The 19892-nt window shown below is 45.8% G+C and overlaps 1 protein-coding gene and 1 long non-coding RNA gene across 4 annotated transcripts; one reads left to right on the top strand and one right to left on the bottom strand.

Moving 5' to 3' along the window:
- Nucleotides 1-733: 733 nt before the first annotated feature.
- On the bottom strand, nucleotides 734-16079 carry LOC127055158 (uncharacterized). 3 transcript variants are annotated; one of them, XR_007775419.1, is made up of 4 exons: nucleotides 15975-16079; nucleotides 14636-14715; nucleotides 5737-6201; nucleotides 734-861 (listed from the first exon to the last, which is right to left on the bottom strand). XR_007775419.1 is itself a non-coding variant. In XM_050961839.1 (4 exons), the coding sequence occupies exons 1-4, from the start codon at nucleotides 16039-16041 to the stop codon at nucleotides 857-859; spliced, it is 678 nt and encodes a 225-aa protein (XP_050817796.1). In that variant the 5' UTR covers nucleotides 16042-16079; the 3' UTR covers nucleotides 734-856. The 3 variants fall into 3 exon arrangements, 1 of the variants encoding a protein (XP_050817796.1); XM_050961839.1 differs by lacking the exon at nucleotides 14636-14715 and adding an exon at nucleotides 3700-3840; XR_007775418.1 differs by lacking the exon at nucleotides 14636-14715 and having other exon boundaries at nucleotides 5639-6201.
- LOC127055785 (uncharacterized) lies at nucleotides 6575-18574 on the top strand. The gene is made up of 3 exons (XR_007775620.1): nucleotides 6575-6645; nucleotides 10689-10772; nucleotides 18418-18574. It is a non-coding gene; the product is annotated as an uncharacterized LOC127055785 (long non-coding RNA).
- The last annotated feature ends 1318 nt before the right edge of the window (nucleotides 18575-19892 follow it).

The raw sequence follows: 19892 nt of genomic DNA, 5'->3' as shown, positions 1-19892 counted from the left end.
AATATGAGGGTAGCAGTTAGCAATTGGTGAGATTAAGTATTTCGCTCATCCATCAGTCTCTATTGAAACAGGTGCCAGGTTTTGTGCAAGAATTTTGTAGCTGAAAATGCTAGGGCACTACCTTTTAAAACAAGAAACAATGCAAGGAAAGATCCAGGGTGACGTATAAGAAATACACCTATCCTTCCAAGATACATTGTCCAGTTAACCAGGACTGTAGCTAATAATAAGGTTAACCTCTTATAAAAGGCTGTTTTGGTCTATACCAGTGGTTCTCAACCAGGGCCCCGGGGCCCCCTGGGGGGCTGTGAGCAGGTTTCAGGGGGTCTGCCAAGCAGGGCAGCATTAGACTTGCTGGGGCCTAGGGCAGAAAGCTGAAGTCCCACTACAGGGGCTGAAGCCTGGGGCCCTGAGCCCTGCCACTTGGGACTGAAGCTGAAGCCTGAGCAATGTAGCTTTGTGGGGGCCCCTGTGGCATGGGGTCCCAGCCAATTGTCCTGCTTGCTACCCCCTAATGCCAGTCCTGGCTTTTATATGCAGAAAAACAGTTGCTGTGACACAGGTGGGCTGTGGAGTTGTTATAGCATGTTGGGGGAGGAAAAAGGTTGAGAACCCCTGGTGCATGCTGTATGAGGAAGCTGACCATACTACTGTGTATGTAAAGGCAACAGTAAAGAGTCAGCATGTCCTGAAAGCAGGCATTGTACTGAAACAAACATTTTTATTTCAGCTATAGACAGCACACATGGATAGCTCAAAAAACTGCCCCTTTTGGTTCACAGAATGTGACAAGTTACAACACACATGGAAGAAACTGTTTAGTCTTCTGGTATTTTCTGTAACCATGCCGCTCAAGTTATGCTGTGCAGGAAGGAAGAAAGAACAAGTGAGTGATGCGGATATAATACAACACAGCCAAGTATCCTACAACCACTAAACTGTCATAGGCCTCATAGAAACAAATGGGTTAGTGAAGTCTACCCATTCATGCAGTTTGGAATGCAAAATCTTGACGCAAAAGGGGCTACCACTTGGGGAGCTATTCCTAGAATCAGACAGAGGACTTAGGCCAGGGGTGGCCAACCTGTGGCTCTGGACCCACATGCGGCTCTTTAGAAGTTAATATGCAGTTCCTTCCATAGGCACCAACTCCGGGGCTGGAGCTACAGGCACCAACTTTCTAATGTGACGGAAGTGGGGGAGGGAGGGAAGCTCACTGCTCAACCTCTGGCTCTGCCACCAGCTTATCCCACTTTCTCACTGCTCAACCTCTGGCTCTGCCACCACCCCTGCCCCCACTCCACCCCTTCCCACCCCCTCCCCTCACCCTGCACTGCCCTTGCTCCTCTATCCCCCACCCCCAGCCTCCTGCATGCCAGGAAACAGCTGACCTGGAGGTGCCGTGAGGAGGGGGAGGTGCTGTTCCGTGGGGCTGCCGGTGGGCAAGAGGTGCTGGGAGCGGTGGGGTAGCTGATGGGGGGCTGCTGACGTATTACTGTGGCTCTTTGGCAATGTACGTTGGTAAATTCTGGCTCTTTCTCGGGCTCAGGTTGGCCACCCCTGACTTGGGCAGTCAAGGTGGTAATTAATATTCAACAGAGTGGAATGAAACAGAGCAGTGTGCTGACTGCGAGCCCTTTCTAGGACTGACCATAAGGTGGCAGCACCGCTTTAGAGGAAGAGGTGTGTATGTGTGTGCGCGGTTAGAGGAAGAGGTGTACAAGTGTGTGTGGGTGCACATCGCTTTGGGGGAAGAGGTGTGTGTGTGTGTGTGTGTGAGAGAGAGAGAGAGAGAGCATTGCTTTGAAGGCAAGTGTGTGTGAGTAGCCATGGCCAGATTTCTGAAGTGCTCAGAATCAACAATTGGCCAGATTTTCAAAAGAGCTCAGCTCCCATTTGGCCAAATAAATAAGGTTTTCAGAGGTGGTCAGCTCCTATTATGATACTTAGCTAAGCACTTTTGAAAAATCTGGCAACTTCTTTTGTCGCTTAAGCAGGAGTGAGCAGCTTTGAAAATTTGGCCCTCTGTACTGCTGTGATCTTTTGCAGTCACTGGGAGAAAATCCATGTAAGGTCTAGGGTGAGGGTAAGAACGGTAGTTCAGACTGAAGGGAGCAGGAGAAGGGATTGAAGACAACTCAGTATTTCTGAACATTCTGTGTCTATTCAACATGTACCTTTGTGTGGGAGTTTGTGGGCAAGCCAATCCTTCCAAGTTTTTTGTAGGTGAATGATGGTGCTGTGTCCACACAGACTGTTACATCCAGCGTAGGTTTGTCTGAAAACCAGACACAGACTTAGGGTATGGCTACACTTGAAATTTCAAAGCGCTGCGGCGGCAGTGCTGCAGGAGCGCTGCCGCGGCAGCGCTTTGAAGTGTGAGTATGGTCGGAGCGCCAGCGCTGGGAGCGAGCTCTCCCAGCGCTGCACGTAAACCACATCCCTTACAGGTGTAGCTTGCAGTGCTGGGAGCCGCGCTCCCAGCACTGCGGCACTGATTACACTGAGGCTTTACAGCGCTGTATCTTGCAGCGCTCAGGGGGGTGTTTTTTCACACCCCTGTCATAAACAGATAGCTAAGGGTTAATGTCTCTTTCACCTGAAGCACCTGACCAGAGGACCAATCAGGAAACCGGATTTTTTCAACTTTGGGTGGAGGGAAGGTTGTGTCTGAGTCTTTGTTGTCTGTCTGCCTGCTTTCTCTAAGCTTTGGAGAAGTAGTTTCTGCTTTCTAACCTTCTGTTTCTAAATGTAAGGACAAAGAAATCAGATAGTAAGTTATATGGTTTCTTTTCTTTGGTATTTGCATGAATATAAGTGCTGGAGTGCTTTGATTTGTATTCTTTTTGAATAAGGCTGTTTATTCATATTTCTTTTAAGCAATTAACCCTGTATTTTGTCACCTTAATACAGAGAGACCATTTGTATGTATTTTTCTTTCTTTTTTATATAAAGCTTTCTTTTTAAAACCTGTTAAAGTTTTCTTTACTGGGAAATTTCAGGGAAATTGAGTCTGTACTCACCAGGGAATTGGTGGGAGGAAGAAATCAGGGGGAGATCTGTGTGTGTTGGATTTGCTAGCCTGATTTTGCATTCCCTCTGTGTGAAGAGGAAAGTGCTTTTGTTTCCAGGACTGGGAAGGGAGAGGGGGAGTCACTCTGTTTGGATTCCCAGAGCTTGTATCTGTGTATCTCTCCAGGAGCACCTGGAGGGGGGAAGGGAAAAACGATTATTTCCCTTTGTTGTGAGACTCAAGGGATTTGGGTCTTGGGGTCCCCAGGGAAGGTTTTTCAGGGGGACCAGAGTGCCCCAAAACACTCTAATTTTTTGGGTGGTGGCAGCAAGTACCAGGTCCAAGCTGGTAACTAAGCTTGGAGGTTTTCATGCTAACCCCCATATTTTGGACGCTAAGGTCCAAATCTGGGACTAAAGGTATGATAACCCCTGAGCGCGAAAGTTGCAGCGCTGTAAAGTGCTCGTGTAGCCAAGGCCATATATCTGTCTTTGTCACTGGATTTCACCAGAACCGTCCAGCTATCCTGTTCCTTGCATGATCCCTGCCCAGTCTGTGACTGCTAAGTGGCTAAACCTGCAGGAGTTCTAAAGGTACTTTGGACACATGTAACATGTTATCTGTGTTTTATGAGAAGCTCATATTTTTATAGTAACTGATCCGAGAATTCACTGTCTCCTCCATACCTTGGTGAGGTGCTTGTTTTATGCACAGGAGACACTTCCTCAACCGAGGAGTCACAACTATAATCAGAACCACCAAACCTCCTATACCGACTGCCACAACCCCAATGATTGTTCCAATGGATTCTTCTATGCCAAACAACCCTGGGGAAAGAGGCACAGTGACACAAGACATATTACACGGAGCTATATGCCCATGTAGGATAGTACACAGGCGAAGTTCCTGATTTCTACAGTATCTTGCTGAGGATGTTGCCTAGTGTGATACAGATTATATGGATTTCTTGTTGGGAAAGAAACTGCAGGTCTCTACAGGAGAGAGAGAGAGTATAGTCCACTGCAGATCATGTGGATTTATTTCAGCATAGGCAGGAAGCAGCAATACACTATGGGGACTGGAGACAGTATATTGCACACTGATTTCTTTCAGTGCAGGGCTGTAGGCTGTACTATGCTGTGAGGTGATAGTGAATTATGAATCAGGCTGCATTTATAGGGATCTCCCCTGTATTCTCCATGTACTCTTAAGGTATGAGCAAACAGTAAAGAATACCTTGCCATATTCTGAGTATTGTAACTTTTCTGCAACTTTCCAAAGGAGATAGCACCAAAGAGGGGTAAGATCTGAAGACATTTGTTTCTCACTGGGACCTGGGGGCAATCACCACCACTTGACTGGTAGGTAGAGATGTGACAGTTCCACATTCTTTGGGATCATTACATCTTGAGGTTCTGGTTCAGAATTCACTGGAACTGAGTATTGTTTGGGGACATAGAAGATCTCTGATCTGGGGAGGGTGGGAGAATGGAGAAACAGCAAGAGGAAGTGTGTCTTTAGGAAGACCCACTCATCTGTTTAAAATTAAGCATCCTTTGCAGAATAGTGATAGGGTTGCTCACCATGCTTTAAGATAAGCATCTGTTTGAATGCTTTGCTGAATCAGGGCCTACATGCAGAGGAGGCAGCTTATCAGCAGTGTCACTAGTTTAAAGGCCTTTGCAATGGACCTCTTTTACAACCATGTAAAACGGGACAGAAGGAAAGCAAAGTGCTGGAAGAATTTGTCTGAAAGGACAGTCAGAAGGGAATGGAGTAGAGGGAAAGGAATTGCTTAAGAGAGATACAAGAATAAAGGAATTAAAGCGAGTTAAGGCAAACATTAGGCAGAGCTTCAGGAAAAATGTCTTAACATGAAATCTATTACAATGTACAAAAACCTCCCATGAAAGATGAGGAAATGCGAAAACTATTGTGGGCATAGCCAAGAGAATATATTATGGGGAACCACCCTGTAGTTTGATACACAGTTTGTCCAAGAGGTGGACTAGTCAACCTAATAGATCTTTTCCATCTCTAAAGCTCTGATTTATTTAGATCAGTTTTAAGAGGAAGAAGTTTTGTGGTAAATTATGTCCATTGTGAGTTAGATTTCTCTCAGGGTATGTCTATGTTTCGCAGTGGATCGATGGGCAGCGATCAGTCCAGCGGGGGGTTGATTTATTGCATCTAGTCTAGATGCAATAAATCAATCGCTGAGCACTCTCCTGTCGACTTCGGTCCACCGGAGCGAGACACGTAGGCGGAGTTGACGGGTGAGGGTCAGCCATTGACTTACCACAGTGAAGACACTGCGGTAAGTAGGTCTAAGTACTTCAACTTCAGCTACATTATTCACAAAACTGAAGTTGCGTAACTTAGATCGATTCCCTCCCCTGCAGTGTAGACCAGGCCTCATTTTCTGGTCCCTTTCATTCAAGCATATTGCTAAACTGATGCATTCCACTGCCCCAGAAAGATGAAAAGGCAGCTACATTGGTCATAAAGCACATGTTGTGGGGATGATGTGTTAATGAAGCTATCAAAACAAACAATGTGAGATTTCACCAGACAAAGGCCAATATCTTGTGAGAGGCATACTCTATACTGTCACAGTTATTTTACCTATTAGTATCAGCTCCAGGCCTCCTCTTCCATCTACTAGTGCACAAACCAACTTCAAGGGGTGAAAAAAAAGAACTGAAATGAACACAAAACATTACCCAATGCTCTTCTGATCCTGAGCTTTGTACCACTCCCCATCACAACCTTCCCACTGGACAGTGTCACCTGGCAGAAATAAATGCCGTGATCGCTGGCTGTCACATTGAGGATAGTCAGGGAGGCATCTCCTTGGGATAAGTTCCCATGTATGAAAACCCTGGAGTAGTTTGTCAAGACAGTCACATTGTTCTCCAGTAGGTCCCTCTGCCCCTTTTCATCCACTTTGTACCACTTCACTGTCAGCTTGCTCAGGGATGGGCCCCAGGGACTGTGAAATTGGCAATTCAGGGCCACAGTTTCACCCTCTTTGGCTTTCTCCTTGGCTGGAATCTGAGCCACAAATGGATGCCACGGCTCAGGGGTGGTCACCACTAGGGGCAGCACCGCTGTGTGAGCCGTAGCAGGAGAGTTGAGGGTGATGGTTGCATTCTCTTTTTCTGCATCTTCTGCACAAATGAAGACAACTGCACAGAGAGAAAGATGAACAGTTTTGAGGTTAATAGTAGGGTTGCCAGGAACGCCCAGTCAAAAAGGGACCCTGGCATCTCTGGTCCAGTCGCAATGCAGTGGGGCTAAGGCAGGCTCCCTCCCTGCCCTGGCTCTGTGTGGCTCCTGGAAGCGGCCGACATGTCCCTATAGCCCCTAGCTGCAGGGACAGCCAGGGAGGGTCCGCATGCTGCCCCCGCCCCGAGTGCCAGCTCTACAGCTCCCATTGGCTGGGAACCGCAGCCAATGGGAGCTGCAGGGGTGACCCCTGCAGTGCAGGCAGCGCGCACCATGCAGAGGCACCTGCCTGCCCCTGTGCCTAGGATCCAGACATGTCAGCTGTTTCCGGGAGCCGTGCAGAGCCAGGGCAGGCAGGGAGCCTGCCTTAGCCCCACTCTGCTGCCAACCGGGAGCCGCCTGAGGTAAGCACCACCCAGCTGGAGCCCACACCCCAAAAACCCTGCCCCAGGTTGGAATTCTCTCCTCCACACTAACTCCCTCCCAGAGCCCACACCCCAACCCCCTACCCCAGCCCTGAGCCCCCTCCTGGAACCCACACCCCTCACCCCAACCCCCTCTCCCAGCCTGAGCCCCTCCCACATCCAAACTCTCTCCCAGAGCTTGCACTCCCTCTTGCACCCCAACCCTCTGCCCCAGCCCTGAGCCTGCTCCCGCACTGCGAACCCCTTGGCTCCAGCTCAGAGTCCCCTTCTGCACCCTGAACCCCTCATTTCTGGCCACACCCTGGAACCTGCACCCCAAGCTGAATCCTTCACCCCCTCCCACACCCCAACCCCCTGCCCAAGCCTGGAGCCTCTTCCCGCACCCTGAACTCCTCATTTCTGGCCCCACCCTGGACCCCGGACCCCCAGCTGGAGCCCTCATCCCCTCCTGTACCCCAACCCCCTGCCCTAGCCCAGTGAAAGTGATTGAGGGTGAGGGAGAAGTGAGCAAAAGAGGGGGAGGGGACTCAGGGAAGGGGCAAGGTAGAGGGCAGGGCAAGGGTGTTCGGTTTTGTGAGAGTAGGAAGTTGGCAACCCTAGTTAATAGTGGAGCAGTGGGAGCTGCTAGGTACTTAGCACAGCTGAAAAGCAGGTCACTTGCTTAGGTGCCTAGATATGGACTTAGGAGCCTAAGTTTAGGCAACCATTTTTTAAAATCTTGGCCCAATTGTGTGTGAACTGATGGAACCTCCAGCCCAAGTGTCTGTTCAAATGAGTTTAAGGGTGAATGTGAATATTTCCCACAACTCTCATATTTCCCTCTCATTAACTTTTAAATACATCATCTGCCCAATTTCTACCTGGGAGAACCTGCTTTTTATCCACACTGCCCTCAACTCTAAGTGCACCAGGCAAAGTAGAGGACTGGTCAGAGGTGAGAGGTGACAAAATGACTGAAGAGGAGAAATTAAAAGGGAGGGAAGAAGAGAGTTCAACCAGCCAAGAGAGCCTAACAAGGAAGGCTACCGAGCTAAATAATATTAGATAGCTCCTTTATGAGTCATGGCAGGAAGGACAAGGATGGGACCTGCTTTGATATTTGCTCAACAGAAAGGTGATTGATAATCAGCCCATTCACGGTCGCCTTCCTTCAACGGCATGAAGGTTGGAAGCCGACAGTGTCTGAGTGTCCCACACTGTTTTGACAGCTGGCATCTTGAAAGACAGAAGAGGTACTCAAGAACACTGCCAACAGACTTTTATCTGTTTATTAGCAAGTCTGTTGACAGTACCCAGGGTTATGTTCAAAACCAGAGAAGAGGCAGCACTATCCTGCTGCTATTTATATGTATAAATAGTAGAGATGCTATGCAGGGATTTCAAACCGCATTTCCCCGGGCTGCTGCTAATCATAGTATCAATCAGCCAGGAGCTCTGGGACAGCTGAGTGTGCCTCATTTCTGCAAACAAACCTCAGCGCACAAAACAAGAAGAATCTTTTCCCTCTGAAATGCCTAACTGGAACAACTGGATGGAGTGCCAAGCACGAAAACAAAACTGCAATAGAGGGTTTAGAATCCATATTTAAAATATTTTTTATTTTCTTAAAAAGACAGTTCCCATTCCCCCAAGAACCACCTACAGAATGTCATGGAATACAAGACATTACGTGGCGAGGGGCTGATTTTCCATTGCCTTGAAACTGTTGTTGCCATTTACAGAGTGCAGAGTTTGTTAAGAGGATGTCAAATGCTATCATTCTCCTTTGGCAGTATTTGATCCTCACGCTGCCCTCACTGGGCACAGCTGAACATGATGACCCAAGGTGCAAGGCAGAGTAGAATCAAATTTCTAGTCTCCAGGTTACGAGAGATCAATCAGAGGGCTTCTCCATACACACACACACACACACACACGCAAAATCTCTTTTGTGTTTATGTGATGCTGTATGATTGGATATGACCATGACTATTTATAAGAACATAAGAACATAAGAATGGCCGTACCGGGTCAGACCAAAGGTCCATCTAGCCCAGTATCTGTCTACCGACAGTGGCCATGCCAGGTGCCCCAGAGGGAGTGAACGTAACAGGCAATGATCAAGTGATCATTGATATTACCACTTTATACAGATGCAACGAATCTTGGAAAAAGTATGTCATGTAAGGTGTCAATGCAAAAGTTATGATTTGCTAAGTATGATTACCCTGTTTATATGCGTGTATTATCTTTGCATCTGAAGTTATGAATATGAGCTATGCACTGGTAGCTTACACATATGTTGTATTCATGGGTAACACCCACCAGATAAGATTTACATCAAGGCCAGACAGCTATGTGTTGATGGCCGACTAAGGACACTTCACTCTAACAATGGGCCATAGAAGAAACTCATCCCACCCAGTAAGCCTGCCTGTGGATTCCTCAGCAAGAATATAGGCAGTAGCTGCCACTGTGAGTAGCCAAGCATGCAAGGACATGTGATATGCTCATGTGGCCCTGGACTCCATCTTGAGCCAGTAACTTTCCACAAACTGGGCTGTGAGCTTTTTGGGTTTTTTATGAGACAGTAAATTTCCAGGTACCAGGCACGGGATATAAAAGTCCCCTGAGATATCTCCATTTTTCCTCTTTCCTGTCCTGATTCTCTGGATTTACAACTAAAAGGAGTATTTTGAACTATGTACCGAGGACCTTCCAATCTTTTGGAAGTTACCAGAGACTTTACAAGCTAGCAGTGTATATCATCATTGCTACAAACCTGATATAAGAACTTTGCAATTATTTGTATGTATATGATCTAGTAACTGTTACTAACTCTCTTCTTCTTTTATTACTAAACTTTTAGTTTTTAGTTACTAAAGGATTGGCATCGGTGTAGTTATTGGGTAAGATCTGAGTTATATATTGACCTGGCTAAGTGGCTGGTCTCTTAGGATTAGACGAACCCTATGTTTGAGTAAATTGGCTTTCAATAACCACTCATCATAGAGTCCAGCATCTGGGTGGTGAGACTAGGGCTGGAATGCCTAAGGAAACTGCATTTTTGACTTCCTGTTAACCAGTGTGGTGAGACAGACGTTTACTTTTGTTACTGGCTTGGTATAAACTAATGAGAGAACCACCACCAGTTTGGGCTGAGTCTGCCCAATTTCTCAGCAGTTTGTCCTGAATCTGGCATTCTCAGCTGTGACCCACTGAGGCACAATGACAGTTTCTAATTAGAAATATTAATATTAGAAATTAGAAATAATTATTTGTGTTATGATAGTGACTAGTGGGCCCAGTCATAGGCCCCCATTATGGCAGGTGCTATACAACAGAGAACAAAAAGACGATCCATGCCCTGCACCAAAAACCTTACAGCCTGTGTGTGAGGCAACAGATGGATACAAAGATGGGGAGAGTACAAAGTAGTTGTTTGTAAAAGATCCTAATTGGCTACAAAACCAATGTTAAACAATGTTAAACAGTTACATGGTGCTTACATTCTGAAATGCTTTACAAAAGCCAAAACAGTTGCCTGTGAGGTAGCAGTCCACATACTAGAGAACAGCATGGTAGTAGCACAGCATAGAATCATAGGGACCTCAGGAGGTCATCCAGTCCAACCCCCTGCTCAAAGCAGGACTAATCCCTAGATTTTTAGCCCAGTTCCCCAAATGGCCCCCTCAAGGATTGAACTCACAACCCTGGGTTTAGCAGGCCAATGCTCAAACCACTGAGAGTGTACCTATTTCCTAGAACTAGAAGGGACCCTGAAGGGTCATTGAGGCCAGCTCCTTACTTTCATTAGCAGGACCAAGTACTGATTTTGCCCCAGCTCCCTTAGTGGCCCCCCTCAAGGACTGAGCTCACAACCGTGGGTTTAGTAGGCCAATGCTTAAACCACTGAACTAGTGTCCCCTTGTGATATAGAAGAGGCAGGACTCAGTTGTAATGAATATAAAAGTGATTTTTTTTTTATTGAGGCAACGAGATATATACAGTAGCTGTGATTCTCTCAGGTTCTCTTGCTCCAGATTGGCTAACACAGTCTGTGCTGCCTCATGTCACCATGCAAGATGCCTGCTGTGTCACACCCCAGAGGTGGCTGCATTTCTGTAGTGAGTGAGTAATCACTGTACATGCAGTCTATAAAGCTCTTTAGAATGAAAGCGATTTCCGTTAGTAACAATATTCTTTACTTCCTATTCCTAACAGTGAGAGTTCTCTGTCAGACAGCTGCCCCATTCCACTCCAGAGCTCCATGTCAGTGCTGAGTTAGGCCATATTTTAAGGATTCCTATAAAGCACTTTGGAATTAAGAGGCATTTCAATGGGAAAGATATTCTCCTTCACTTCCTGCCCCAAACTGTTCTGTAATGTTGTTGTGTGTTGTTAAACAGCTGCCACATTCCACCCCAGAGGTGGCTGCATTTCAGTGGTGGATGAAAAAGATTAATATATAGTTAGGTAGGAAAGTTTGTAAAATGCTTAGCAATCTGAAAGGTGTTATGGAAACATAGAACAATGATTATAAATGCAAGTTATCTTCATAGTTTCTGCACATTTTCTGACCCTTGATATACATTTGCTCTGTCAGTATCATAACATCGTGAGGGATAGCAATGCCACATGCCAGTGAGTCAGCCACCTTTCCTTGCTTGTAAAAAGCTGCCTTGGGCCATAATCAGAATGCATTGTAATAGGAGGAGTGCCCTAAAATCTCTCAAAATGGTTGCATGTGGTTAAAGTCTGCTGTACCAAGAGTTTATCTCCCAGGATTTCAGAACTATAAATACAGGCATCATCATAGTTATACGTAGGGTCCCATTGTATCCCCACTTCTAGAAGGGGGAAGGAGGTGAAATATATGGTTATAGCTTGGGAAGGCACAGGGAACAGGGGCAAGATACAGCGCTGTAGCTTACACCCCACTTCCTCTCCATAAGCATTCCTCTGGGATCCAGCACCAAGTGTAGGGAGGGGAGCAGAAAAGGTTGGGAGGGATCAGGACAGGAAGCTGGTCATTCCACCCAGTATGCTCCTCCCTACCCATCTAGGGGCAGGGGGGGTCAACAGGAGCAAGTTACCACCCGCCAGGACTGGTTCAAGGGGCCCGTTATTGGGAGCGGGGATGACTGAATGGTGCTATTTAAAAATCAAACCACCTTCCAGGGCTAATTAGATCTGTGGAATATATTGGATTTTAAGATATTTTAAAAGTAAAATGTGTCTGTATTTTGCTGTGATTTATAATATAGATAAAGGATGAAGACTCTCCAATCGGCTGCAGTTCCACTGCTTAATATTGAATATCTTTGTGTATATTTTGGTCTTTCTGACAATAATTTGGGGCTCCTTGAAGATTGTGGTGGGGGGTACAAATATCCCCGTTGCCTCCCCAGTAGCACCAGGCCTGCTGCAAACAGAGTCTGCAGTAACCTGTGCAAGGGACTTGTGTATGAAGGTGGCTTGGGATTGTGAAGTTGGAGAGGGGACAGCTACAGTCTGGGAAGTGCTGAAGAGCAGGAGTTCCTGGAGCTCTCTCTACTATCTCGCTCTACTATCCCTGCCTGCCCACTTCCCCCGAAAAAACATATGATTGAGAGGGAACTCCCTAGGGGAGAAAGCAGCAGGTAGCCCAGCTGGTGAAAAGATACCCTTCAGTAGCTGAGGGGTCAGAGAGAAATGTAAAGAGCCTTGTACAATTAGGTCCTTCAGGGTGGGTCTACACTGCATCTAGATGTGAGCCTTCCAGTCCCACTCCACAGACTTTTTGTCCTATGACTACAGAGGTGTTAATTGACCCCTTCACCTTGAATGGTCCTTTAGAACATGTGCTAACTACATATGCTAAACTATCTGCTCCACCTTGTCCTTAGCTGTGACACTCTGGGTACCTTTCCCAGACCTGAGGAAGAGCTCTGGCCTTGGCTACACTGGCGCTTTACAGCGCTGCAACTTTCTTGCTCAGAGGTGTGAAAAAACACCCCCCTGAGCGCAGCAAGTTACAGCGCTGTAAAGCACCAGTGTAAACAGTGCCCCAGCTCTGGGAGCGCGGCTCCCAGCGCTGTAAGCTAATCCCCTCGGGGAGATGGAGTACCTGCAGAGCTGGGAGAGCTCTCTCTCAGTGCTGGTGCCACAACCACACTTGCACGTTGGAGTTTCGAGTGTAGCCAAGCCCTCTGTATAAACACAAAAGCTTGTCTCTCTCACCAAAAGAAGTTGGCCCAGTAAAAGATATAACTGCATCCGCCTTGTCTCACTAATGAACTGTTGCTTTAAGAGTGGTGAGCACTTCTGCATGCCGGCTTTCAGGAGACATCCGAATTGTTTTGTCATTAAATAGCCATTCTTTCTTCCTATCTATTTGGAGTATCCTACTCTTAGGCCACGTCCAGACTAGGAATTAAAATCGATTTTAGATACGCAACTTCAGCTACGTGAATAACGTAGCTGAAGTCGAATTTCTAAAATCGAGGTACTCACCAGTCTGGACGGCGCGGCATCGATGTCCGCGGCTCTCCGCGTCGATTCCGGAACTCCGTTCGGATTGATGGAGTTCCGGAATCGATGTAAGCGCGCTCGGGGATCGATACACCGCGTCCAGACTAGACGCGATATATCGATCCCCGAGCAATCGATTTTAACCCGCCGATGCCGCGGGTTAGTCTGGACGAGGGCTTAGGGCAAATCTACACATAAACCGATGCAGCTGCACCACTGTAGCACTTTGATGAGGATGCTCTAAGCCAACAGGAGAGCTCTCCCAAGAGGTGGCAGCTATGTCAGTAGGAGAAGCTCTCCCACTGAAATAGCGCTGTCTACACAGGGGGCTAGGTCAATATAATTATGTCGCTCAGGAGTGTGGATTTTTCACACCCCTGAGTGACATTGTTATACTGATATGGGTCTCAAGTGCAGACCAGACCTTATTTCATATGTCCATCTGCAGTATGATTACTGTCTATTTTCCATTTACGGAGTAAGAAGGTACTATTTTTACATTGGCACTTTTCTGATCATAACTGCACATTAATTGTGTTTTCTAACATCATCCCTGTTCACCATGACTTTTACTTCCACCTTGATATAACTGACCTTGTCATCTGTTGTGATCCTATATCTTTGTCTCAATATATATCACTGAGATTGCAATTAATCACTAAGAATCAGAACCCAAGAGAGTGGTCTGTGTCTTCTAGTGCCAGCTGTGTTTTGGATCGTCACTGTGAAGGTCACAGCACAGACTTTTTTTTTTCCATGTTGCGCAACTGGGAAGTGACTAGTTCATTGATATTTAAATAGACAATGCCCTTATGTTGGCATCCAGGAATATTTCTTGCCAAATGCTTTGTTGACTCTGCCACTAAGCTTTTTTTTGTTCCATTCTTTTCATTAGTATAGAGATGAGTATCTCCACCTGTCATGTGGAAGTCAGGTCTGATTCCCCGATGGGGACAAGCTCTGTGGTTTTTTGCTTTTAAGATACTTAAAATTAGGCTGACCAATGCACTGGGAAATATAGTGCAGGGGACAATCCTCTCGGGCCAGGAGTAATGCATTAGGGAACCTATAAGTAATTTTAATATAAAGCTGAGATTTTCGTATCTAGGGACGGGTCCTGAGGAGCACACAAGGCAGGTTAAAGGGGGTGGGGTGGCTCAAAGATGAAATAAAGTTTACTTTTGCGCTACCCCAAACTCTACTCCCTGGAGCAGTGGTCCCCAACCTTTTTGTGGCCAGTAGCACATTCATGTTTTCAGAAGAGTGTGGCGGGCACCAACAATGTTTCAAGGCTTATTTTGTATTTGTACATTAAATAATACGAAAAACATCATATTTAATATTCTGCCCATTCTGGGTTGAAATAATAGGGACGTCGTCTCTTATTTGAACCACTCATTTTGGGGCAAAATGTTAAAAAAATAATAAATTGCAAAGCACAAGAAAACAGCAGTATCAGTGCAGGAAGAATACTCACATACAGGGCTGGTTCCAGGCACCAGTGGGGCAAGCAGATGCCTGTGTCAGCACATGCTACAGGGCAGCATTCAGTCCATTCTGCAGAGGCAGAGCATTTTTGTTTGTTTGTTTGTTCTTTTTTGGCAGCAGTTCTGGGCAGTGCAGGGAGAAGCCTGAGAGAAGCTGCGCAGCCTGCAACCATGGAGTACTCTGTCCCTGGAAGGCAGGGGGCCCTGGCATCTCTCCTCTGCTGGGCACTAGGCGGGCCCCGCACCTGCCGGGGACAGAGAAAACCAGCACCTGCAGCCCTGGAGTTCTCTGTGCCTGGCAGGCGCGGGGCTGCGGCTTCTCTGCAGCCTCAGAGTTCTCTGTGCCCGGCAGGCGTGGGGCTGCGGCTTCTCTTCTTGAAGCTGGAAAGAAGCTGTAACCCCACGCCTGCCGAGGACAGAGAACACCGGCGCCCGCAGCCCTGGAGTTCTCTGTCCCCGGCAACCACAGGGCCATGGCTTCTTTCCTCTGCTGAGCACTAAGTAGGTGCACCTAAATGCTCTGGCGGGCGCCATCGTGCCCGCGGGCACCATGTTGGGGACCACTGCCCTGGAATAAATCCGAGCAGCCTATGGACGTCTTTAACTTACGCCAGATGCAAACAACCTCAAGGAACTAAAATGGTAGCTGGAGATTGGCACAGGGTATAGGTGTCCTGGTCATGTCCCCATTCCTTTGGCCATACCTACTAAGTGGACATTTGGGAGGGGAGTGGCAAAAACTCATTATGCCAGGTCTCCACCATCAGAGAATTCCCCTACACTACAGCAACTGGTTATGCTGACTTTACAGCTGGGATCTGCCAGCAATCCAGTGCAATACGGTCGCATCACATTCCAGGAACTGACCTCTAAATTCTATAATTAAGTGATAAATGACTGTATATATCTCTGCTTAATTTATGAGAATTTTTAGCTGAGGTTGGCTTTGGAAAATTAATATTCATGACTGTTCTGCGAACACACTGGATAGCTAATATGTCAGAAAAACAAACAAGTCATAAAGCTTATACTAATGAAGGTACATAGTCAGCCTTCTTGAGAACTAATGGAAATGGAAAGATACATTTCCTCTTTGGGATTAAACGCAAAAAAATGCCTATGAGGTAAATAGGAGTGGATCTATAAACAAGAATGTGTTTTTTTCAATGCAAAATCCAGTACTGAATTTGACCCCAAAGTTCCTTCTGTATCCTGAGAAGTCCTTAGGGGAGAATGGCTTAAAAAAAAAAAAAGCCTCACAAACCAAATTTCAGAAATAAGCCAAACTCATCCAGATTAAGGAAGATGTTTAAGCAGATCAGCACTTACCCATCCACAAGGAGAACAGGAGAAGAGGCACTGTGTAGACATAGAATTTCCCAGCTTGCTGTTTCATAGCTGTTGAAGTATATAGTCAATTTGCCCTAGCCTGTGTCTCAGATCGTATGGGCAAAAAAATATCTCTGCTGTTGCAACAGGAGTTCGCATTCTGACCAGTGAAAGTCACACTTTCTAAAGTTACCACAGCTTCAAGTTTGCAGCATGCTACCTGGATGACTGCCACATTTTAACTTGTTATAGTGGCTTCCATGCTGTCGAAATATGGGGGTGGGAGACACAACTATTATTCTCTTTATTGCTTTGGACTTGTGTACACCAGCACCGGAACCTGGAGCTGATGAGTGCTTATTCAGTAGAGAGTTTCTTATCTGTTGAGCCCCTAATGGATTTCTTGGCAGCTAGGCCTCCATAATTCCTATCGATTTTATTGGGAGTTGTGACTACTCAGTGCCTCTGAAAATCTGGCCATATGTGCTGCGCCTGTGATGAAAATATATCCCCCCAAAGTATTTATTTTCAGTGTAGTAGAAATCCTGATTAACCAAAGGTTGGTTAGTGTTAACTGTTGGTTAACTGAAGCTTGGTTATGGGTTATATCCCCTGAGAATGGGGAGGGGGGTTGAAAATAGCAGACCTGTCTGCAAAGCTGACTAGGGTACTGTCTTGTTGTTTGTGGAAAGTAAAGCCAGGCTTTCACACAGGAACTGGTCCAACACTATTTTATGGGAAGAACTCCAGTTAGGGTGACCAGATGTCCCGATTTTAAAGGGACAGTCCCGATTTCTGGGTCTTTTTCTTATATAGGCTCCTATTACCCCCCACCCCGTCCCGATTTTTCAAACTTGCTGTCTGGTCACCCTATCTCCAATAGCCAGCTCCACATTCTGCAACAGCTCACTCAGTACTCACTGATCCTGCTGGCAGTGTTACAGCTGCACGGTGGACACACCATGCCAGCTGCCTGGCTGGCATCTCTTCCCTGAGCTCTTGGATTGCGGACCCAGTGAGGCTTTCTTGAAGCCCACTGGCTATTTTTCCTATTTCTGCAATGATAGCTGAAGATTTTGGCTATTCCTCAATGTCCTTCACATGAATGGGAACGTACTGTTATGGCCTGGTGAAGATTCTGTTCCACATCCATTTAAAAGTTTCCAGTAAGGGAGCCTGAGTATTTTTTTTGTAGTAGAGGGGTGCAAAAAGATTGAGGAAGAAAGCTGTAGTGCTATTGAATTGTATTGCTATTATTATAGGCCTGTTTCTTAAACACTCCTGTTGACTATTCTAGTGGTATCATTTTTAAGACAATGACACCCAAACTCTCACATACTCATTCCCCTAACTCCACATCATATCCTAGTTCCTGGCTTCCCAAATCTGGTGACCCGATACTATGTAGGAGGTTACAGGTTTAAGAGTGATTGCTTACTTGCTTTAATTTTGGGCTGTGCTCATAGGTGCTGGAAGCAGGGGTGCTGGGGGTGCTACTGCACCCCCAGGTTTGAAGTGGTTCCCCTCATATACAGGGTGTAAAGTTTGGTTCAATGGCTCTTCCCTGCAAGTGTTTTCAAAGAGCTGAAAAAGGCAACATTTTCTTTCAGGATTTAAGCTTCTAAACATAATTGTGAAATCTTCATTTTGCAGCTTTGTTGTCAGTGCAGGGTCCATCCGGATATGTTCTTTTATCTCAGTGTTTCTCTGGGGAAACCCAAGAGCCCTGAGGAGGAATTACAGCACTGGATTGTCTAGTGTCCTAGAACTAGAGAGGACTGCAACTCTATAACACTGCCTATTGCTGTACAAGGGGGCCCTTAGGTTTCCAAGCACTGGTGCAGCACAGAAGAGTTGTCCCTTTTGACAAATAATCATTTGGAACTGGAAGGAGTGGAAGTCCACACTGACGTTTTAAAACTGGAGGCCTGTATTTCTGCAATGGGGCTCTGCATGATGCTGTATGATGAGCAAAAGGAAATATTGTCAGGGATCCTAGAAATGCATTTGCCACAGAAAAATGTGGAATTTACCTTTTACAGAGACGCTTTAATTTTTACATTTTGTGAAAAAATAAAAACGTATACAATAGAACCCCCATTTATCCAAGCCTCCAATATCCAGCTCTCCATATTAACTGAACCACCAGCCGCCTAGGACTGATAGCAGCAAGGGCTCGGATGGTCAGCCCCCACACGGTGAAGGCTTGGGCGGTCAGCTGGAGCCCAGCTGCTGTCAGACCTTGACAGTTGGTTGTTCGGTTAATATGTATAATGAAGGCTTGGAAAAATGTGGTTCTAATGTATATCAATAAAACTTTGTGTTCAACTGATACCTATATATATTGTGGTCAGGGAAACTAAAGTTCAGCATTTAATTTTAATCACAAAAAAACATGGATTTCTATGGTTTTTTATCAGAGATTTTTTTTTTTTTCCCACAGAAAACTAGGAATCCTGATGATCATATACAGGAGTTAAACGCCAAATTTGAGGAAGTGGTACTGAGACATAAAAACCTTGTGTGTGCCCTGAAGGAGTAGTCCATGCTGAATCATTATTGCACTGTTGTTGTTTATGCTTACCTTATCCTGTATTCATATTTTGTTTGTGCATCTCCCAATAAATTTGTTACTCCTGAGAAAAAAGATGTACCAGCAATTTCTAAACCTGAGAACAAGGAATTGATCAGCTGTTGCTAAATCTCATGATTTTATTGTGAGTCTTGTGATATTTGGTGTTTTTTTTTCTTAAAGCACCAGTGCCTGGAGTCATGGGATTAAGATATTTCAGCTTTCACGTAAAACATTTTTTTTCAGCCTGCTTGTTTGTGGAGAAAAGCTTGAAAACGTGAATGCTAGAGACTCAAAAGAATCCAGATTTTATTATTTTTAAACCAATCTCATGATTTTTGAACGCTTGATATTAGCAATACTGGCATTGGCTTGTCTGCTCCAGCAGTTGGGTGGGGACGCCAGTCACAGAGATCATTATCACCTTGAGTAATGTGACACTGGGTGACTGCCAGAGCACTGTAGTTTATGGCCCATAATGCTTCCCACAGCAAAGGCCTCAAATGGCCTCCCTGAAAAATAGCAAGAGAAGCAGATTTCTCTGGCTGGAACATATGTAGGCTTCACTGTCATAGGACAGGCAGCGCTGCCAGGTTGGGGAAGGAAAACGATGAAGAAACACAAGTTTGGGGGAGGAGGGCTCTGCTGGAAGAGGGGTTCCCAGGCTATGGGAGTGGGATCTGGTGGGGATCCTAGGGGGAGGGTGTCATAAACAGATAGCTAAGGGTTAATGTCTCTTTCACCTGAAGCACCTGACCAGAGGACCAATCAGGAAACCGGATTTTTTCAACTTTGGGTGGAGGGAATTTAGTGTCTGAGTCTTTTGTCTGTCTGCCTGCTTTCTCTGAGCTTTGGAGAAGTAGTTTCTACTTTCTAGTCTTCTGTTTCTAAGTGTAAGGACAAAGAAATCAGAGAGTAAGTTATATGGTTTCTTTTCTTTGGTATTTGCATGAATATAAGTGCTGAAGTGCTTTGATTTGTATTCTTTTTGAATAAGGCTGTTTATTCAATATTCTTTTAAGCAATCGACCCTGTATTGTATCATCTTAATACAGAGAGACCATTTGTATGTATTTTTCTTTCTTTTTATATAAAGCTTTCTTTTAAGACCTGTTGAAGTTTTTCTTTACTTCAGGGAAATTGAGTCTGTACTCACCAGGGAATTGGTGGGAGGAAGAAATCAGGGGAGATCTGTGTGTTGGATTTGCTAGCCTGATTTTGCATTCCCTCTGGGGGAATAGGAAAGTACTATTTGTTTCCAGGATTGGAAACAGAGAGGGGGAGTCCCTCTGTGTAGTTTCACAGAGCTTGTGTCTGTGTATCTCTTCAGGAGCACCTGGAGGGGG

Source organism: Gopherus flavomarginatus, chromosome 1 (genome assembly GCF_025201925.1).
Source record: "Gopherus flavomarginatus isolate rGopFla2 chromosome 1, rGopFla2.mat.asm, whole genome shotgun sequence".
NCBI classification, from domain to species: domain Eukaryota; kingdom Metazoa; phylum Chordata; order Testudines; family Testudinidae; genus Gopherus; species Gopherus flavomarginatus.
The sequence above is the reverse complement of the archived record's forward strand: the minus strand, read 5'-3'. Positions and strand labels throughout refer to the sequence as shown.

Coding starts and splice junctions, on each gene's coding strand:
- LOC127055158 (XM_050961839.1), bottom strand. CDS start 16,041: ATGAAACAGCAAGCTGGGAAATTCTATGTCTACACAGTGCCTCTTCTC. Junction 6,202..15,974: donor CCTGTTCTCCTTGTGGATGG/GTAAGTGCTGAT, acceptor CTCTCTGTGCAG/TTGTCTTCATTTGTGCAGAA. Junction 3,841..5,736: donor CAGGATCAGAAGAGCATTGG/GTAATGTTTTGT, acceptor CTCTTTCCCCAG/GGTTGTTTGGCATAGAAGAA.